This window comes from Psilocybe cubensis, chromosome 7, assembly GCF_017499595.1.
Source record: "Psilocybe cubensis strain MGC-MH-2018 chromosome 7, whole genome shotgun sequence".
NCBI classification, from domain to species: domain Eukaryota; kingdom Fungi; phylum Basidiomycota; class Agaricomycetes; order Agaricales; family Agrocybaceae; genus Psilocybe; species Psilocybe cubensis.
In genome coordinates this window covers 1907287-1925983 of record NC_063005.1, presented here as the reverse complement: position 1 = coordinate 1925983, position 18697 = coordinate 1907287, and the positions used below count along the sequence as shown (strand labels likewise).

The window sequence follows — 18697 nt, the reverse complement described above, 5'->3', positions numbered from 1 at the left end:
AGATGTAAGGTGTACTACGAAACAAGAGTGTTTAAATTTGGGGTGTGAACCTGATCTCAACAATCGTTATACAGATACAACAGCTTGCCTGAGAATGTAATTGCAGTAGGTGAGAGACCATAAATATAATATACCCGTATGTTGTGAGCTTTGCCTCATCTCCCATTAAAGCTCAAGATACTCGATGGAGGTACCAGAGATATACGAGCTCTGCCAGTCATTTACAGTATAGTTCAATGGGGTCATACCAATGCCATACTAGTAGCCATTGATTCTTGCGACGATTAATTACATTTGCCAGGCTTTTATGGCCAAACTGGCATGGGTAAACAGCTTCTCGACTTTGCCATTGGGACACAGAAGTACACGTCAAGTAAGTCAAGAGGAAGCCACCGTGACCGTTGCGCGATTTTTCAGCGAGACATATCCCACCAGTCAAGATAACATTGCTAAGGATCAGGCCAACATTAATCCAGATGAAATGATGAAGTTTACAGATTCAGTAGCATTTAGGGGAATGCGGTGGCGGTGAACAGGTTACATAGAGTTGCGTAGTTGCATATCACAATCATCTATAGATGTAGACTCTGCCTGCCATGACGCTAGTATACAGGAAGAAGACTATCCATTGTATAACAGGCGTTAATCACAAGTAGTCCATCGTTTTAGACTGGTGTGCATTAAGTAGCGGAAGAGAAACTTAATTTGAAGAACAGCATACAGGGACAGATGAGAATCGAATAATAGATAGCGGTCAACTCGAAAATTTCATCGTGAAATCACTTGAGGTTTAGAAAAGAACAAATGAATATGGGACTTCCAGAGCACCGTTCTCAATGGGGAATCGAAGAAGTGAATAGCGCGTATGTATACAGGTCACTTCAACTTGCCAGGTGAGGCCGGCGGCACTTAGCGATAGATGGGTCAGGTGTTTCCTCTAGTTGCGGGGTTTGAAATCACCTTAGGAGAAAGCGACCACCGAATGGTATGTCAATGTATATCCCGATGCAGTAGCAAATCAAGCGAACTTATGGGACAATGACACTCAAAGGCAGCCCAACAATCGCAAAGCATCCAAACGCTTCTGGAGGCTGAGAAGGAAGCAGCAAAGATCGTGCAACAAGCTCGCCAATGTAAGCTACCCTCCTTGTCATCCTTGTCTACATTCACGACAACAAAATTGCATAGATCGCGTGCAGAAGCTGAAGGATGCTCGTGCTGAAGCCACGAAAGAGATAGAGGAATATAAGAAGGCAAAGGAACAGGAGTTCAAGGCATACGAGGCATCGGTATGTTTGGCGTCTTGTATTAGCAATGCCGCAGACACTCATCTTCTGAAAGCACGCTGGCACAACATCTACGACTCAGGCTGCCTTGGACAAGGACACGGAAGTTAAACTTAAGGAGATCGAAGCTGTTTTTAACAAGAAGAAAGACGAAGTGGTCAATACCCTTCTCACAAGGGCGACTTTGGTCCAACCAGAACTCCACCGGAACCTCAAGAAATTAAACGCCTAATCGTGGATTTATTATTCTTTCACAATTGTACATTCACCATGGACCAACAATAATAATAGCATTCTAACTCTATACTACGTGCTATTGGAGTGACAAAAAATGTGGGATCGGTACAAGATATGGAAATCGTCATAAACTTAGGAGATTACTGAATGCATGAGTTGTGAGTGATGAAAATGCTACATACATGAACGCGATTGATAACAATTGAAGCAAGATGGAATGGCGTGAGTTTATACGTATAACAGGTCGATAGCTGATGAGAATACAGAGTGTTTTGGGTCAAGAGTAAGAATCATACAAACCAAAAAAGCAAAAAAAAAATCAAAAAGAGAGTTCAACTCAATGAAAATGATGGGAAGATGAGCTGTTAGTTATCGTGACTCATTGGCGAGCCATTGCAGCCCCACCGGCATGGCAAGCTTTGTATGAGGACGCAAGTCTGCATCTGAATGCAAACTAGCATGGGAAGAAGTGATCAACCCACTTAAGGTGCTGCTTCCAGGAGGCGTTCTCCGCGGCGATGTAATAGAATGAGGCTTTTGCGAACTTCCACTGGAACTTTGGCTATGCGGTTCTGACGTCCTTGAAGAACCCCACGAATCCAACAAGCCGCTTGCCTTTAGAGATGGCAATGACTGATTTCCATCTCCCAGACTGGAAAAACTCCTTTGGCCGGACTCGGCGCTACTGTTGACCATTCCTCCAGCGATTGTTCCACTAGACGGCAGGGGAGGTCCACCTGGATCACCAGAAGATTTTGTACCACCTGAGTAAGCTGATTGTTTCCCTACGTCAGCAGAACCGACAGTCTCGCCGTTACTGTGGGACCATCGAGCGTGATTTACGTTTACTTCCCTCCCGTGATACTTCTCTGGAATGCCCTGCTTCGGAACTGAAGGTTCGTTGCTATTCGGACCGGACACCGGTGAATGTAAAAGAATGAGGCCAGAGCTATTGGCAGAAGATTGTCCTCGCACGTCCCTGTCAGTGTTGCTACTGTTGTTAAGAGATTCAGAGAAACCAGCGGAGGAATATTGTGTTGATACGGTCGAGGAACGGTTCATGTGGCCACCAGCGTTTGATTGACGGCCAAGGGAGTACGACAAAGGAGGAGAGTGACTTGAAGACCTTTTGATGATTTGGGTGCTCGAGACGTCGTTGCCATACGATGAGGAATCGGAAGAATGTTGATGATGTGGCGGTCGAGATACGTTGGAGTTGGTCGTCTTGAGAACAACTTGTGAATTGGATCCAGGATGTCGTGCGTCCGAGATCCGTCGGTGAAGATGCTGCTGGGTATACGGATTTTGTTGAACATGCGGTTGTTGCTGGTATTTTTGAACGTGCTGCGACGACTGAGGATGAGGATGAGGATGAGATGGATATTGGTGCTGATGTGGAGGAGATGGTTGGGTCCTCCAATCCTGAACAAGTTCGAATATTTTGGTTCCAACTTCTTCCTCATATTCAGCTGCCCATTTTCGGACGATAGCATCATCTCTCTTGCAATATTTGATTAACGACTGGGAAAAACAAAGGTGATGGATTTAGTAAGGGCGACAAAGTAGTGATTATGAAACAGGCATGACGCACCCAAAGAGCGGAGCCCACTAATAAATATTAAAAATGGGTGGAATGAAGAAAACTAACTTTAGCCAGACGAATCAAGAAAGGAAGAAGGGAAACCTCGATACGCAACTGAGAATACTGTTTTTAGCACGATCGCCGAGCATCTTCAAGATCAATTCTATCTTTTGGAGCGCCCATGAGGGCTCAGTCTTGGGTCCACGCATTGTGCGTTGTCGAGCCTGCAAATAAAGAATTACCCATAGTGGGTCACATGAGAAAATGAAGCAGATTCCGTGCAAAGGAACAGAAAAGGAAAAGTAATCACAAGATTCAGGGCGAGGGCGCACGATGCATGATAGACGTGTATGCAACCCCAACACCATGCGCCGGTATTAGAACTCGTTTCGAACATGGATTTCTGAACCTCGAGGCTTTGCTCAGAGAAGCGGAGATGTTCGGGCAGTGTACGATCCCATTCCTGCAATGGCGGATATGCACGTCAATGAAGGTGTACGTCAGGCGGCACGGTACATCAGATGCAACCAACCTCCATCTTTAGTTGGGCCTCCTTGAGTGCCGCATCAGAATTGGCAGCTGTTGCTGGATCTAAAACAGATCAACTTGAGCGGCTGTCGTAGAGATAATGCTACCCTACATACCATTGCCTTCGTCGAGCGCGCACTCAATTTTGGCATATATCGACAAAATGCGAATGAGATGTCCGAATTCTGAGGCATATTGTGTCCTAACCGCCGGAAGGTAGAGATATTCTAAATTTAGATGCAATGTCAGTTTGAAGAGAAGCGGGGATAACAGTGAAGCAAATAGGAAAGGCGTGGGATGTAAGGGTCGCGATATGTGGTGCAGGATGGGAAATATCAAAATGAGTGGCAGTGAACAGCATATGATCCTGACATGAATGGGATTAGAAGCGGTGGAAAGAAATCTACATGCGGGACTGCCAGTGGAACACGAAGGATTTGGCATGAGATAATTTTTCTTTTTTGTGGGGTTTAGGGGGTTCAAGGCAAAAAGCAAGAAAAATAAATAGTTCAAACAGAATCAACCACGCACCAGGAAGTGTGGAGTAAGCGCCAAGCTCAAAGTTGGTTTCATCAACGGGTAATCTTAGTCGCAATTCGCCATCTGCAAAAGTGGTTGGTTTTTTGAAAAAGATGGATGCAAGAAGGTCCAAAACGTGAATTAACCAAAATATACGACGTGTGGATTCGTGTTCGATGGAGGCCTCCACATACTCTGGAGACGGGACCGGGGTGAGTTTCGGATGTTCGGGGCTATGGACTCCGAGGCCTTCTACAATTTGAAGTGCGAGGTCTACTTCTTCCGATCAGCGATATTCAAGGTGGGAAGCAGGGCCGGAAGAAAGGGGATATTACCATGAAATCGGGAGTCCCAAAGGGTGTTTCGTTCGTTCGTAAGTATTTCGTGCAGCTGTAGAATGCAGAGTGCCTGAGCAGCTGCAAGGTCTCTCTGTACAATCAGGCGGCCTTGTGCATCGAACATCTTCGAAAGGGCCTCGTTTGCAAAAGGTCTGCCGGCAAAACGGGACGGTGAGGTGCGGATAGTAGGTTGTTTCGATAAGGGGGCGGCAAGAGCGCACACGGCGAGCAAGAGATGAGATGGGACGCGATTTAGACTCAGTGCGGTTGAGAATGTGGGTTTATGTATGATTGCACGAGCAGGATGACAATGTGCAAAAAATACTATTGGACGATGTAAACAATTTAGACAGCAGGCTTACCAACAGAAGTGAATTCTGCTTACGATTTGTGAGCTCGCGCTTGAGAGCGGGGTCAAGCTCGATGTCGGGGTGATCAACGGAAACGATATGGGAAATGGGACCCTCAATTACAAGATCATCGGCTGGCATGGGATCGCCCCTTTCATTCCTGAAACGCTTGCGGGAAAGCTTGCTGTCCTCCTCGTCGACACCACTTTGGTACGGAAGAGAATGTAGGGGAGGGTTAGGATAAAAGCGAAGCTGACTGCTAGAGGATGAAGCGAACTGGGACTGCTGATAGAGACGACTGTCAGATGTCGAGGACGATGGCTGAGGATCCTGTCCTTCTGGCTTAAATAAACGGGGCGCAGGAACAGGCCGACCCGAAGCGTCTGTATAAGCGCACTGTTTGGAGGCGTAATAACTGAACATTATAAGATAATGGACCTAGAAAAGATATGCCAAAAGGCCTACCAATTGCTACACGGAGCTAAATGTTTGCTGAATATAAGAAAAGTAAACGAGGAGTACGCAATACGAGACGCACCTGTACCATCGCAGCGACGCTTGCTTTTATGGCACGCATCACAGGCCTTGGGAGATATCAGAGGCAAACGAGGGAACAAAGGGGTAGAAATACCTTTGCAAGACGCTTTCGCTTTGGGCCCTTCATGAAGGCAGCATTTGAATCTGCGTTCTGCATGATAGTGGTTGGATGGAAAGGGCTGGTTGTCATTTTCTCACTGGATTCTCTAACGGAATCGGTCCGCCGGCTTTGGTTTGCCAATTCAGGGACACTACCAGCACTGGATCCGACCACGTGCGAGCCTCCCCACACCGCCGGCACCATCACACTACGCCCGTTTGGTTATTTTCACAGCACAACATTTATATCAGCTTATTCGATTGTATTCAGCCAACTACAGGTTACAGTTATCAATAAATGTCCTCTAATCGAACAATCCGAAGCCCATGTCGTCGTCAGATTCCTCCTGCAGCCGTCTGTTAGTTTCTTGTTCATTGTGATTCACAGGCACAACTTACCTTCTCCTCAGCCTTCTCCTCCTTCTTCTCCTCGGCGGCGGGCGCAGCTCCACCGGCAGCGGGGGCAGCGGCAACAGCTGCTCCTCCTCCTCCTCCGGAAGGAACCTGGGTGCATACAATGGTGAGTATTGGCCAACTTTACATGGGAAACGGCCACCTACGGAAGCGAGCTTGGCAGATCCGGCAGCGATGAGCTAAAAAGAAGGTAGCAAAGTATGTGAATCACTCCAGCCTGGCCAGTCCTTTCTGTGCGTACCTCAGCGGTCGACTTGCCCTTGAGCTCAGAGATGAGGGTGTCAAGGCGGGCTTCGTCAGTCTCAATGCCGACAACAGCAAGGAGCTTCTTGATGTCAGCGGCGGTGGGGTTTTCGTTTCCACCGGCCTGGAGGAGAAGGTATGCAGCAATGTTACGCATCTTAGAGGAGAGGTGGTTAGTTCGAGCGCCAAATAAGTCCGGTGCGCGTACTTTGAGTTAGTTGGTGGTTTTTTGGTGAAAGTTTAAGATCGGTAGCCACAAATCACTGAAAAATCGAACGTTCAGAGATTCGTTGTCTTCCGGCTGGACGCGTCGTTGAGCACTCACAATTTAATCCTCGAGGGAAGACCTGTGGGTTCTAGCCGAAGATATAGATTTAAACAATTACTACACCGACGAAATTTGGTGCTGCCGGTGTTGGTACTGTACAGTATTACATAATACGCCTTCAGCCACAGAGCTGGAAAATTCCCACATTTGGCCAATATTCACACTCCGCCAGCCTCCACCGTCCAGTCTATCGTTTTCGCCGCCGCCAATCGCCAACAACAACCATGGTGTGTCCTCATTATGATTTTGCGACAAAGGACGTCATGCTGATGGTAGGATATCCAGGCTGAAGTCACCGACCCTCAAGTTGCTGCCGACCTCAAGAAAAAGAGGATCTTCAGGACCTTCTCGTACCGTGGTGTTGAGCTCGACAAGCTCTTGGACATGAGCAACGAGGATGTGCGTCGCTTTCTTGTTTAATGCAGTATTTAAATATTGATCTTAATACTCTCAGTTTGTTGAAGTACGTATACAGAAAGAGTGGACTTTGGAATCAATATTCAACTGGTCAACTTTATTAGCTTGTCCACGCCCGTGCCCGCAGACGCTTCCAGCGCGGTCTCAAGCGCCGCCCCATGGGTCTCATCAAGAAACTTCGCAAGGCCAAGAAGGAGGCTCCTCCCAATGAGAAGCCCGCTGTCGTCAAGACGCATCTGCGCGACATGATTATCGTTCCTGAAATGATTGGCTCTGTTGTTGGAATTTACAACGGAAAGGTGAGTTCAATTGGGAACGGGCCATGTTTATTTTATACTTGAGTCTTATGCCTGTTGTAATAGGTTTTCAACTCTGTTGAGATCAAGCCTGAGATGACTGGACACTACCTTGCTGAGTTTTCATGCTCATACCGCCCCGTCAAGCACGGTCGCCCCGGTGTAAGTCGACCTTACTTGTTGCTCAGACCATATGCTCAACTTTGTCATCTAGATTGGTGCCACCCACTGTAAGGGACTAGTCGGTTCATATATGATGTTTAGCTTGCTAATGCTGTTTTTTGCTGTATCCCAGCTTCTCGTTTGTACGTTTTTCATTCTTTTCCGCCTTTAATTCGTTTTCTAATTTTCAAACAGCATTCCCCTCAAGTAAACATGTCCCCTTTCCTGGTCTGCATGTTCCTTGTATTTTTTCCCACTCTCAAAATTATTATGCAATCATGCGTATGCAGAATCATGAGTATTGTAACACAGGAGATGACGGATGTGTGAACTTGGCAAGTAAACTGCGTGCTGCAAATTGTAATCACTCCAATCAGTCTTTCTTCTCGGTACGGTAAACAGTGTCCTTATGGCGATAAGTGTATGACGGATCAGGCGGACCGCCTATTTCATAAGGTTGAACATTTCGTGTGCTTCAGGGTTTTCCTCTGATTAATAGTCCCAATTCTCCTTACCTTCACACCAACATGATGTCTGAGAAGGATGTGCTACCCTCTACGGCTTTGCCGCACGGAAATCTTACCCCAGCTACTGAAAAAAAGAAAGGCTGGATTTCGAAGAAGCTTTGCATTATCCTGGGGTTGTACTGTACTTTACGCCTTTTGCACCGCTTTGATTTCGCTTGGGAATCCGGCCACAGATCCTCAACCCCCAGATGTCCTCAGGCCGATGTTGTTATCCCAGACAAGAATATTGACCTGTGGAACCAGTTAAACGAAAAGATTGGTGGTGCCAGTTTCAAGCAGGATGCCATTAACTGGCTCGGAGGTGCTGTTCGTGTCCCGTACGTCATAGCTCTCGAATGCGCTGAAGTTTCGCGCCATTTAATCGTGAAAATACAAACTATGCAGTACAGAGTCATTCGACAACATGGACCCTGTTGGTGTCGATCCACGATGGAACGCCTTCGCACCTTTCCATGACTATCTACTCCAGGCGTTTCCTCAGGTGTAAGTCTTCGCACTGTTTCCTCTTACACGTTTTGGGCTCACTCCGTAACCTTTCTAGGCATGCAACTCTCAAACTGACCAAAGTTAACACATATGGTCTATATTACGAGTGGAAGGGTTCCGATCCTTCTTTGAAGCCGTTGCTCCTGGCGGCACATCAAGGTGCGTGGTTTGGATGTATAAACAGACATAGTCATTAATGCTACTGCACAGATGTAGTTCCTGTTGATCCAACAACTGTAGACCAATGGACTCATCCTCCGTATTCAGGGTACTTTGACGGTACAGTATTATTTCATGACACAACCACTAATTCACTCACTTGACACTGACCCATTTATACTCATAACACTCATTTAGGTGAACGTCTTTGGGGGCGTGGAAGTACCGATGATAAGAGTGGCTTGATTGGTATTCTGTACGTTTACGCCTCATTAAATACACGATCCAGCTAATCTGTAAGTTAAACAGCTCGTCCATCGAGACTCTCCTCAAAGCCAATTTCCAACCAACTAGGACTGTAGTACTGTCCTTTGGATTTGATGAGGAAGCCAGTGGGTTCCAGGTACCCCTTATACATTGCAAAAATTCAAAATACGAACAAACTAACGTAACTCAAACAGGGTGCTGGAAATCTCGGGCCTTACCTCGAGAAAATATACGGTAAAGATGGTTTCGCCATGGTTGTCGACGAAGGATGTGAGTATTTAAACGACTATCATCTGATATCAGCGTTCACAAAACTTCGTAGCTGGATTTACGGAACAATTTGGATCCGTCATTGCTACTCCTGGAATTGCTGAGAAAGGCTTCCTTAATGTTCTCGTCGAAGTCACTGCTCCCGGAGGACATTCAAGCATTCCTCCCGCGCATACAGTAGGACATCAACCTTAAGTCAGATGGTTCATTTCTAATTATCTTTTAGAGTATAGGCATACTTTCCGCTCTGCTGGTCCATTTTGAGCAAAATCCATACAAGGTCGAAATTGTACGCCCTGTAACTTCCATACTTCATATGCACCCTTCTGACGGATGGACAGACTCGTAGGGAGCCAGTTTATGATACCTTACAATGTCTAGCCGAACATGCCAAGGAAGTGCCGTCTGACTTGCGCAATATCATCAAGAAGTCAGTGACCTGCGACAAAGCTCTCGACAGGTTACAATCCTTCATTCGCAAAGACTTGGTCCTCAGCAGTTTGATTTCCACTACTCAGGCAATCGACATCATTCAGGGAGGTGTCAAATCTAACGCTCTCCCTGAACGAGCATGGGCAATTGTCAATCGCCGTATCGCAGTTGTCAGGTGCTAACGTTCTTCCATTATTCCGACCAATATTTACTAATAATCTTTGTTATAGCTCTGTTGACGCAGTTGAGAAGCATGACACCGAGCTCTTGAAAGACCTGGCACAAAAATTCAATTTGACATACACCGCGTTCGGTAGTTCCGTTTCAGAAGCTGGCGCACCAGCAAAAGGGTCTCTTACTTTGAGTGATGCTTACAATGGAAGCCTTGAACCTGCCCCCATTACCCCTACTGATGAAAATGCGGCACCGTACCAACTTCTGACGGGCACAATCAAGGCGACTTACAATGCGCATCGTTCCTTCCAAGCTGTGGACCCAATTATCGTAGCTCCCAGCATGATGTCGGGTAACACAGGTCAGTTGTCAATGCTTTCCTTGCAAAATGTTGCTGAAGTTATGTTCTAGATACAAGATTCTACTGGAACCTTTCCAAGCACATTTTCCGGTACAACCACCATAACGCAGGAAATTCCAGTGGTCTGGGTGGAGTCCATACCGTTAATGAATGTGAGTATTCAATATTTTTTGTATAACACGACACGACTGACTGTGAATGTTAGCTGCCTCGATCGATTCATTCTTGGAGATTATCCGCTTCTTTACGACTCTCATCCTGAACGCCGATGAATCAACCTCTATCTAGATGAAGTAGATTTAATAATCACCCCGCGTATGTACCGCTCAAACGTGCAGCTGTGCTGAACGTTTACGTTGCCACACGGCCGTGTCGAGGTAATAAATCCTCAAACAATTCCTTGTCTGCCTGAAGAAGTTTTTGGAATTCATTCTGTGTGGGACGTTGACTCGTAAATAATCTGAAACGGCAAAGTACGAGGCACAGCACCTGTGTCACAGAAGGGCAGATTTCGGCCATTTTCATGCAAAGCATCTGGAGACCTTTCTTCACTTCTGTAGACTGACTTTCATTTCGAGGAACTGTGGATTGGTTGAGTGCGGGGACTACTGGGGCGTCAGAAAAAAAGGGACCTGTATTCGGGGCACCACGCTCTTGGTCCATCAATCCAACCCAACATCGTCCGATTGCATTCAAAATTGTTTCTTTCCAAGGCTCGATTCTGGGTTCACAGACATCAAGCAAGGTGTATAAGACCTTGATAGCTGAAAGTTGCATCGTTGTGTCTGGTTCGACCAACGGGCGGGGAATAAGTGTATGTGTAAGCTGGGGAATCAAGGGCTTCACTTGAGCAGTCAGAATTCTGTTTTGAGATGAAGTGGACAGAACTACAACCTTCATAAACCGAATGCTTCCAATACCAAGTTCTTTCAAAAGGAAGGGAAGAGCTTCAAAGGTTGCGTTGACGGCATCTGGTTTGTCTTCGGCATACAACCAGATGCCTGTAATGATACCCTCTCCTAAAAGTGAGGACAGTTCATTAAAACGGTCTGGGGACGGTTTTCCTCCTGGCGAAGGAGAGGTAGTAAGTAAAGTCAAAGAGACAGATGTTTCGATTGCTAATTTCAGAAGTCGTGGTGTTTCTGGACTTTGTAAATGAGAAAGTGATGTCTTTAATGACTGTTGCAAAGGTGTGTTCAAAATGACATAATTCGTTGAGAAAGCAAAGCCTACTTGTCTCAGCAAGCCGTCAACTCCGGTCCTTCGTAGAAGGACTTTAGGTACGTTTGACAGCATTTGTCGAACAATAATCACCCCATGCAACTTATTTCTAGCCTCAAAGTCATCTAACAAAGTCATAACCGGAGGGATCAGTAAATGCCACATTGTTTCATATACATTTTCCTGTACCCAGCCCTTGGTTAATCACTCTCAAAGATACACGGCGGATAAAATGTACCTGTAATCCAGATATACACCACAAGACGATCTTTTCGACTCCTGGGTATTCTTTCCACTTTTGCTCCTCGTAATAGTCGTGAACCGCCAATGGGCCACCGGGGCGATTGGTGACCTTTCGTCCAGTTTCAGCATGAAGATTGGGATGCGGACTTAATTTAAATATTGGCTTCAGCTTATACTCTAGAATCTGGGTTATAAGATTTAACGAGTGTGATAGCACAGGTGAAGAAATAATAGCTTGACGATTATGTTGGTACAGGCCAGACGCTCCGTCGATAAAACTAACTTCTCACCGTCGGCGGCATAGCGTGAGTCGGGCGACATCCAGGGTTCGTCACCATAAGAAACTTGAATTATTCCATCCCTATCTAGTATATGATTCGAGGCGAATGGCAGCGTTCTGAAGAGTACATCGCTTTGTGTATCCACTGGCAAAGATTGTTTGGTTTTGATAATGTGAAGAATATCTTGCAATACTGATGCCGCGTCGCGTTTCCAACGTTCAAGCTCGGATATAGCAGCTGTGTCGGTTATATGCTCGATTCGTAAAAAGTTTGGTGGAATCTGTAGCTTCTGGGTAAGAGTTGTTAACCTTTCTTCATTGGACATGGTGAACAGCGATGTGGCTGTGTTCAAATTTCAAACTATGATGAGGTTGCAGGAACGGGCCGAGTGTTACGTTTCGTTTGTTCCTCCCACCAACCTCCCACTCATTAAGCACAGAATATGTACACACACAATAATGCACCGAACAAGTACGACGGGTGGCTGGCACTGTTGCCCAGTAGTACTTCATACCCCATCAAACGAAATAGCAACCATTTTCCCTGGAATTTATTGGAACGGCGCTCGCTTCTCCTGGTCTGAGACTACGAAATGCCCTATGACTTGCCGAACTCGACGCCTACAAAGTGTACTTGCCTGTATGGGCATTACTTAAATAGACCGCCTACACTCCTTAATTTTGCTCTTCTGGGTCTGATGACATTCGTGTTACAGATTGACCGTCTCGTAAGTTTCGTAATGCTTCAATGGACCACCTTTTTCGAATAGGGGCCATGCCTACATTGGCCCGATCCGATACGGACCAGTGGCCCTACCTACCTCCCTTCTTATCTGGCGGGGCACCTATATCACAGCCGCCAGGGCCCATCTCCCAACAACACAAGGTGCTACAATTCGAATTCATACAGAAATCTTCTCCAATACACCTACATTCACCATGCTTGACGAACACCAGCGGTTGCCAGAAGAACTTGTAATGGCAATAATCGAGGAAGCCTGGCACTCTCCAATGTCTGTCCCCGAACGAATCCATTCCATGACCTCCTTTCCTTTGGTATCAACACTCTGGTTTCGCGTTTACACGCTCATTTCTTTCAGGGATATACACGTTCCGTCACTTCGATTCCTCGAGCACTACAAAGAACTCGTTCTCAAAGCGAACCAAGACCGGGATTGGGCATACAAAAGATATGGTTATCTTCCCAGTGGTATATGCAAGTCAATAGTGGTCGAACCCCAAGCGGAGTCTGGATTAGTCTTCGATGCTGTTGCCCGGATGGTAAAGCACGACCACGATTGTTTGCATACACTTGTGCACGTAAATGACGAGTTTCATGCCGGCGATATTTTTGATACATGGACTTACAGGAACGTTCCACCGCAAATCACTTTCCTAGAATTACGCTTCATGGGCAGGGCTAACATGCAATCCAACAAAAACCTATCTACTTTACTGTCGAGAGGACGACACAATGTAGCGTGGGCGATACCCAATTTGCGTTGCTTGACGATAATTGGGGGAGATGAAGAGTTCCTCAGGCATTTTTTGCCTGCCATAGTCTACCGCGATTTAGCCATGCTTGTGACAGACTTCCCTGTCAAATTACACGACATCGATTTTCGATTTGGCAACCACAAAATATATACACTTCCCCCTAACCTGAAGCATCGACAACTATAAATACACCTAGTATATCATTGGATTTACTTACATTGCTTGTTAATAAATACTGTTCCAAAGGATTGATAAATTCAATGATTAAATGAACGTTGTAAAGTATTGTATCTACTGACAGTGATACAGAATCGTATCTAATTTAGGTTTGTTGGACAGGAAGCACCTACATGAGCGAAGGATTTGCAATATGTGCAAAGGTCTGATAAACAAAATTTACATCTGAGATTCAAACCCTTCTCTCCTGAGCGGCGGTATGTTGCTCGGCAATCCAACGCAGGACAGAAAAATAACTCTTCAGGATTTAAACGCACGTGTTGGAGGAATGATTCCAGTATGAACTCCTTTTCATCTGGTCCTGAAAGAAGATTACAAATTACGGCGTATGGAACATGCGCAGGGCATCTTTCGCTGGAGTTATCTGATGCCAGATGTGAGATGCACTGTAAAGGTCCATGCCCTATTTGTTGCAAAGCAAAGCGAAGGCATGAAGAGCAGTATCGATGGTGACAAGAGAGTACGATAGAATCGTCAGGTGTAGGTGTGTGCAGACATATTTGGCAACTTGTATGTTTAGAGGACGAAGAAGGGTTAGGATTCAAGGAATCAAGAATAGCGTGTGCCTTTGAAACGTCGTCTGACGACCCTCGAACAATAAGAGTAGATTTGATGACGTCCAGAGAGACTTTGTTGAAGCCTAGCTCTGTCTTTAAAATTGCAAGGGACCCATTGATTAAAGGTTTCAATTTCGGTCGGGGGAGCGTGATTTGGTGTCTTTGGGAATGAACCTTGGATAGAAGTTTAAGGATTAATTTTTGTGCTTCATCTCGCTCGCTGAGGGATCCATAAGCCTTCAATTGTTTGGTGCGAAGATCACGATGGATAAATGCATTGTTGATCTGCTTGAGAGCTTTAGAGCTGCTGGACAATTCAAAGTAGTCATCCCAGAGGTCACAACCATTCTCGGCCTTGAGGATTGTACCACTGACAAGGTCTTTCAGTTCTGCATGAAACCTAGGGCCGACCTCCGGAGAGGCGTACATTCGGATCCAAGCCAGAGTAGTATCGTGATGGTCATCGATCTGAACTGAGCACCGTCTGTCAGATTCTGCCTGTATCTGGTACAATTCATTCTGGATAGCCTCCAGTTGATCACGGAGAACTCGATATCGAGAGTAGTAAACCGGTCGAAGAGTTACGGATTGATTTCCCAGATAGTTCTGCTCTTGTGAGTCTAGAGACTTCATGGCAGCCTTCGCCATGGAATCACTTTGAAATATCGCGAAGGCAACAGCAATCGCTCTTTCGCTGTTTCCTGCGAGAGGGTCAAAGGTTTCCAGGCCGCCGCATTCATCAAGAGCGGAACGAATGGCATTACTCGAGTCTTCGGTGTAAGTTGGTTGATTGAGGGTGACGAGAGTAGTGTTGGTACAGATTTGTTCGAGTTCTGCCTTCGTAACGTCCACAGGCAATCTGTCGATTTTGATTGCAAATAAGTCCTTTTGGCTACGATGAGGTGTAACAAAGGTTGCTTTAATGGTCCTCCCCCTGAAGGTTATGTTATTGAGGCGAGCTGCCTCTTGCTTTGCTTTAGTGATTGTTGGATAATGGCTCCATGCGCTCTGGCTTGGGTTGGGCCATGAAACTTTGAGGACTAATTGGTCATTGGCATCTGTAATAGTTAAAGGCACCCTAGCCTTTAATGTTGCTATTATTTTCTTTCCGTGGTACAAGTGTTTTCCTATCGATTTGGCCGCTCTGATGGCGTGAGATATCTCTGCGAACTCTACTTGGAACACGGGGGTGATAGAAGTTGTGTTGATGTTGACAGCATTGTTGACTTGACCAAATGTGCTGCAAAATTCACGAATACCCTGAGCGTTGGCTGAGTCAGGGAGGTCTGATAAGATAATTTTGGTGGAGTCCGACATCGTTGTGATTTGAGAAGGGGCCGAATCTGGTCCGACAGTGACCTCACAGCTTAAAAGAAGGCGGGTAACAAGCGGATGATCGAAAAACTATACAGGATAAAATCGTTAGCAGATCGTTCATGCTTGCGGTGTGAACACTCACTATAGGTTCTAGGGCTTGGTCTGGGAATTCATCCTGGTCGATTCTACCGGAGTCGACGGTGAACTGTTCATTGGTACCACCAGCCCCGACAGCGCTGGCTTCAAGATGTGCAGTTTCGCCAGATTCTTCAATAATATCATTGTCATTCGGCTGCTCAATACCAATTAAGCATATCTTTGGAGATACTAACTGGAGAGCTTACCTTTATTTCATCTGGAATATCCCCAGAGGCGTTATCATGTGCGAATCTGCAGTTCAATCCATCTTTACAATGGCCCTGAATGAAGTATCGACATGGTTTCAGAATCTTGCTTTGCACCTTAGCCACCTGCATAGGTGCGTCATTGGAAATTTCTTCGGCTACCACCAATTGCTCCTGCTCCACATCTGCCTGGCGTTCATTGTCCTGTAGTTCCTCTTCCTCTTCCTCTTTCTGCTGCTCTTCTTGCTCTTCTTCCTCGCCATTTTCTACTTCTTCGTGATCATTCGATTGCCCAGGTGTAATGGAGCGTTCGCTGACTGTTTGATTAAGCCGTGCCTGATTTAAGTGCGGTTGGGGGTTGCCGTGGCTGAATTCGCAAATTTCTTCGTTTTTACACCGTCCCTTGAAGAAGTACGGGCATAGCGATACAGGAGAATCAGTTCTAGTCCCAGGTGGCGAGTAGCCTTCATCATTGTCAGAGTGTTGAAGGGTTTCAACTGGGGTTTTCTTCTCCTCGATGGTAGGGGTCGACTCGTTGGGTTCTACATCATGAGCAAATTTGCAGCTGTCTTGGAAGCGACAGGTGCCATACTTGGTGAATTGATTGCATGTCTGCTTCTCCAGCTTATTATCGCTCGTGCTAGTTATGTCCCATCCACTGAGATCTGGAGGGGCGTCCCACTTGATACCTTCAATTGGATTGTCATTCCAATCGGCATCATTGGGTGTTTCGTCCCATGGTCTCCCCCATCCGTTGTCGGCATCAGCTTGTTTGGTTGCTGACTCACGTTGGTCCAACTCCTCTGATTCCTTTTCATGATTACTGTCAACTTCTTCATGTACGAATTTGCAGTCAGAGCCCATTTTGCAGCGCCCATTCGCAAAATACTTGCAGACTTTTGAATTGTAATTAATCGAGGATTTGTAAGGCTTCGAATCATCCGGCTCTGATTTCGGAGCAGGGATTGTAGGAGGTGGTGGCCCAATGTGCTTAAATGGGCAATTTTCACCATTCTGACATTTTCCGCGGGGGTAGAAAAGACATTCCTGGCGCGAAGTAGACGCAGACGGTCTCGGGGTAAGAGAGGGCGCTCCAAAAGGTGGTTGAACAAAAGAAGTCGAAAGTTCATATGCATGGGTAGTGCGCGCAATTGTGGTGGGAGCAACATTGTCATTTAGCGAGTTTCTTTTCAAAGTCCACAAGTTAGGCTGCTGATCGTGAAAAAGAGTGGTATATTCGTGAGGTGTGAGGGAGTGACGGAATTTGCAGGTAAAACCCTGTGTACATTGCCCTTGGGCATGGAATTTACAAAAGGGTACCTTAGGATCTGCGTATGGATCCGCGAATTGTGACCAATGCGGTTTGACCTCCGAGATATGTGGGTATACAGGTTGTGTCGGTATTGGGATGTTTTCCTCGGGAATTTGACTGGTTGCAGTTGGTATCGGCCACCGAGGTGATCCAACCTCCTCCTCTGACCATCCTTCTCCATAATAGCTACCGGGCCTTTTGCGTTTGCGAGAGTCACCCGACTGGACAGGTTCTTGTTCGGACTTCTGCTCCAGACCTTGAGAAATATCCGGTGATGACCTTCCGGTGTTGGAGAAAGATCCTTTCCACTGTCCAGATACATCTTCATTCTGGTTCATAATGGTCCCATTACTGTCCAGAGGAATTTCTGCGCGATGATAAATCTGAGGTGGATCTTTCAAAACTTCTTCAGCATCCTGTTCGCCTTCCCACTCCTCCTCCTCCTCGTCAAACTGGCTTCCTTTCTCCTGGTCATCCTCCCATTGATGTATGTAATCGCCATGACCGGTGGGGGTTTGCATTTGTGTGTCGCTGGCGCTGGAATACGCTTGGAGGACCTTATTCCCGAAAACGGGGCTCTGGATACCGGAAGCGGGCGACGAGTCAGATTCAGAGGGTTGATTAGAGCCCTTCGACGCTTTGTTCGGCGATTCATGTATGTTCTTGCACTTGTCTTTTAACCGACAAAATCCGCGTTGAAAATACTGGCATACTGCCCGGGTGGATTCGCTTTTATTTGGCCCTAAAATTGTTCTACTATATTGAGGTCTAATTGGTCGGAATGATGACCACTCACCATGCACTACATCTGTGTGAGACTTGCCAGGAACCGAATGGAGGAAAACGCATGTATCGCCAGATTCGCACACCCCTTGCAGAAAGAAGACGCATTGTGGCTTTTCCTCATCGGATGAATTAAAGGTGTCTCGGGACGGTGGAACGGATGAGAGAGGCTGTGGATGACTTTCCTCATTGGGATTGACATTGCTCTCATCATCATCCTGCCTTTCATGATTGGACGTTGCATCATCAAGGTATTCTGACTGGCTATTCAACGCGTCCACAACACGGTTGTAGTTCGTTGAACCAGTATTGGCAGGCGCATCACCGTCATTGCCGCGATTGCTGGCTCTGACTGGCTTGCCGCCCCGTTTCGTCTGGTCTGCATCAGACTCGGGAAGGACATGAGCTCGTGAACACTGATCACCGTACGCGCACGTTCCCTTAGGAAAGTATCTGCATGCGACTTTTTTTGCGGCGTTCTGACGCGGTACAGTCCTTTGATGGCTAAAGGAACATAGCTTGCCATTGCGACATGAACCGCTGAGGTTGAACTTGCAGACGGATGAACTCATAGTTATGTTGGACATAAAGTACCGGACGACAGCAAGTAGAGGTGGTCGCGTTAAGAGTAGAGCGTAGGAGAAGAACTTCCAACTAGAGCGCGCAGTCTGAATGGAGCGATATTCAGACTCTGAGCTCGAGGTGGGAGTTCTAACCAAACAGTATCTGGTGGCATGGGGTTGACCGAAACGTTTAAATAGTTAAGGTTTTTTCCCAGATTCTACCTTGATCAAGTTCTCTTTCGTAAGGAAAGCACACCTTTAAACTAAATACCAAGGGCAACGTGGCCGCGAGAGGCTTTGTTGCCAGACTGCGGGTGCGCGCAGTTGGCAG

At 46.5% G+C, this 18697-nt stretch overlaps 7 protein-coding genes across 7 annotated transcripts; 3 read left to right on the top strand and 4 right to left on the bottom strand.

Moving 5' to 3' along the window:
- Window positions 1-919: 919 nt before the first annotated feature.
- Window positions 920-1518, top strand: JR316_0008160 (V-type proton ATPase subunit G 1; the record flags this gene model as incomplete). The annotated part of the gene is made up of 4 exons (XM_047893875.1): window positions 920-985; window positions 1052-1133; window positions 1189-1289; window positions 1342-1518. 4 exons carry the CDS (start codon window positions 920-922, stop codon window positions 1516-1518), a joined length of 426 nt encoding a protein of 141 aa, XP_047747190.1.
- Window positions 1519-1892: 374 nt separating this feature from the next.
- On the bottom strand, window positions 1893-5534 carry JR316_0008159 (uncharacterized protein; the record flags this gene model as incomplete). Its single annotated transcript, XM_047893874.1, has 9 exons — window positions 1893-3044; window positions 3115-3131; window positions 3230-3329; window positions 3638-3696; window positions 3750-3860; window positions 4165-4425; window positions 4488-4814; window positions 4876-5236; window positions 5472-5534. The coding sequence occupies 9 exons, from the start codon at window positions 5532-5534 to the stop codon at window positions 1893-1895; spliced, it is 2451 nt and encodes an 816-aa protein (XP_047747189.1).
- Window positions 5535-5781: 247 nt separating this feature from the next.
- Window positions 5782-6290, bottom strand: JR316_0008158 (60S acidic ribosomal protein P2; the record flags this gene model as incomplete). The annotated part of the gene is made up of 4 exons (XM_047893873.1): window positions 5782-5823; window positions 5876-5980; window positions 6037-6069; window positions 6132-6290. 4 exons carry the CDS (start codon window positions 6288-6290, stop codon window positions 5782-5784), a joined length of 339 nt encoding a protein of 112 aa, XP_047747188.1.
- Window positions 6291-6685: 395 nt separating this feature from the next.
- Window positions 6686-10300, top strand: JR316_0008157 (Carboxypeptidase S; the record flags this gene model as incomplete). Its single annotated transcript, XM_047893872.1, has 20 exons — window positions 6686-6688; window positions 6738-6860; window positions 6916-6924; window positions 6983-7177; window positions 7241-7336; window positions 7389-7404; window positions 7470-7479; window positions 7836-8180; window positions 8248-8346; window positions 8405-8508; window positions 8560-8628; window positions 8707-8764; window positions 8818-8911; window positions 8970-9045; window positions 9098-9222; window positions 9272-9334; window positions 9387-9652; window positions 9708-10012; window positions 10063-10164; window positions 10218-10300. The coding sequence occupies 20 exons, from the start codon at window positions 6686-6688 to the stop codon at window positions 10298-10300; spliced, it is 2241 nt and encodes a 746-aa protein (XP_047747187.1).
- Window positions 10301-10363: 63 nt separating this feature from the next.
- JR316_0008156 (uncharacterized protein) lies at window positions 10364-12082 on the bottom strand (the record flags this gene model as incomplete). Its single annotated transcript, XM_047893871.1, has 7 exons — window positions 10364-10444; window positions 10502-10566; window positions 10645-10852; window positions 10907-11191; window positions 11246-11416; window positions 11472-11653; window positions 11767-12082. The coding sequence occupies 7 exons, from the start codon at window positions 12080-12082 to the stop codon at window positions 10364-10366; spliced, it is 1308 nt and encodes a 435-aa protein (XP_047747186.1).
- A 613-nt stretch (window positions 12083-12695) lies between these two features.
- JR316_0008155 (uncharacterized protein) lies at window positions 12696-13439 on the top strand (the record flags this gene model as incomplete). Its single annotated transcript, XM_047893870.1, has 1 exon — window positions 12696-13439. The coding sequence occupies one exon, from the start codon at window positions 12696-12698 to the stop codon at window positions 13437-13439; it is 744 nt and encodes a 247-aa protein (XP_047747185.1).
- Window positions 13440-13809: 370 nt separating this feature from the next.
- On the bottom strand, window positions 13810-18375 carry JR316_0008154 (uncharacterized protein; the record flags this gene model as incomplete). The annotated part of the gene is made up of 4 exons (XM_047893869.1): window positions 13810-13893; window positions 13955-15451; window positions 15507-15656; window positions 15709-18375. 4 exons carry the CDS (start codon window positions 18373-18375, stop codon window positions 13810-13812), a joined length of 4398 nt encoding a protein of 1465 aa, XP_047747184.1.
- Between the last annotated feature and the right edge of the window lie 322 nt (window positions 18376-18697).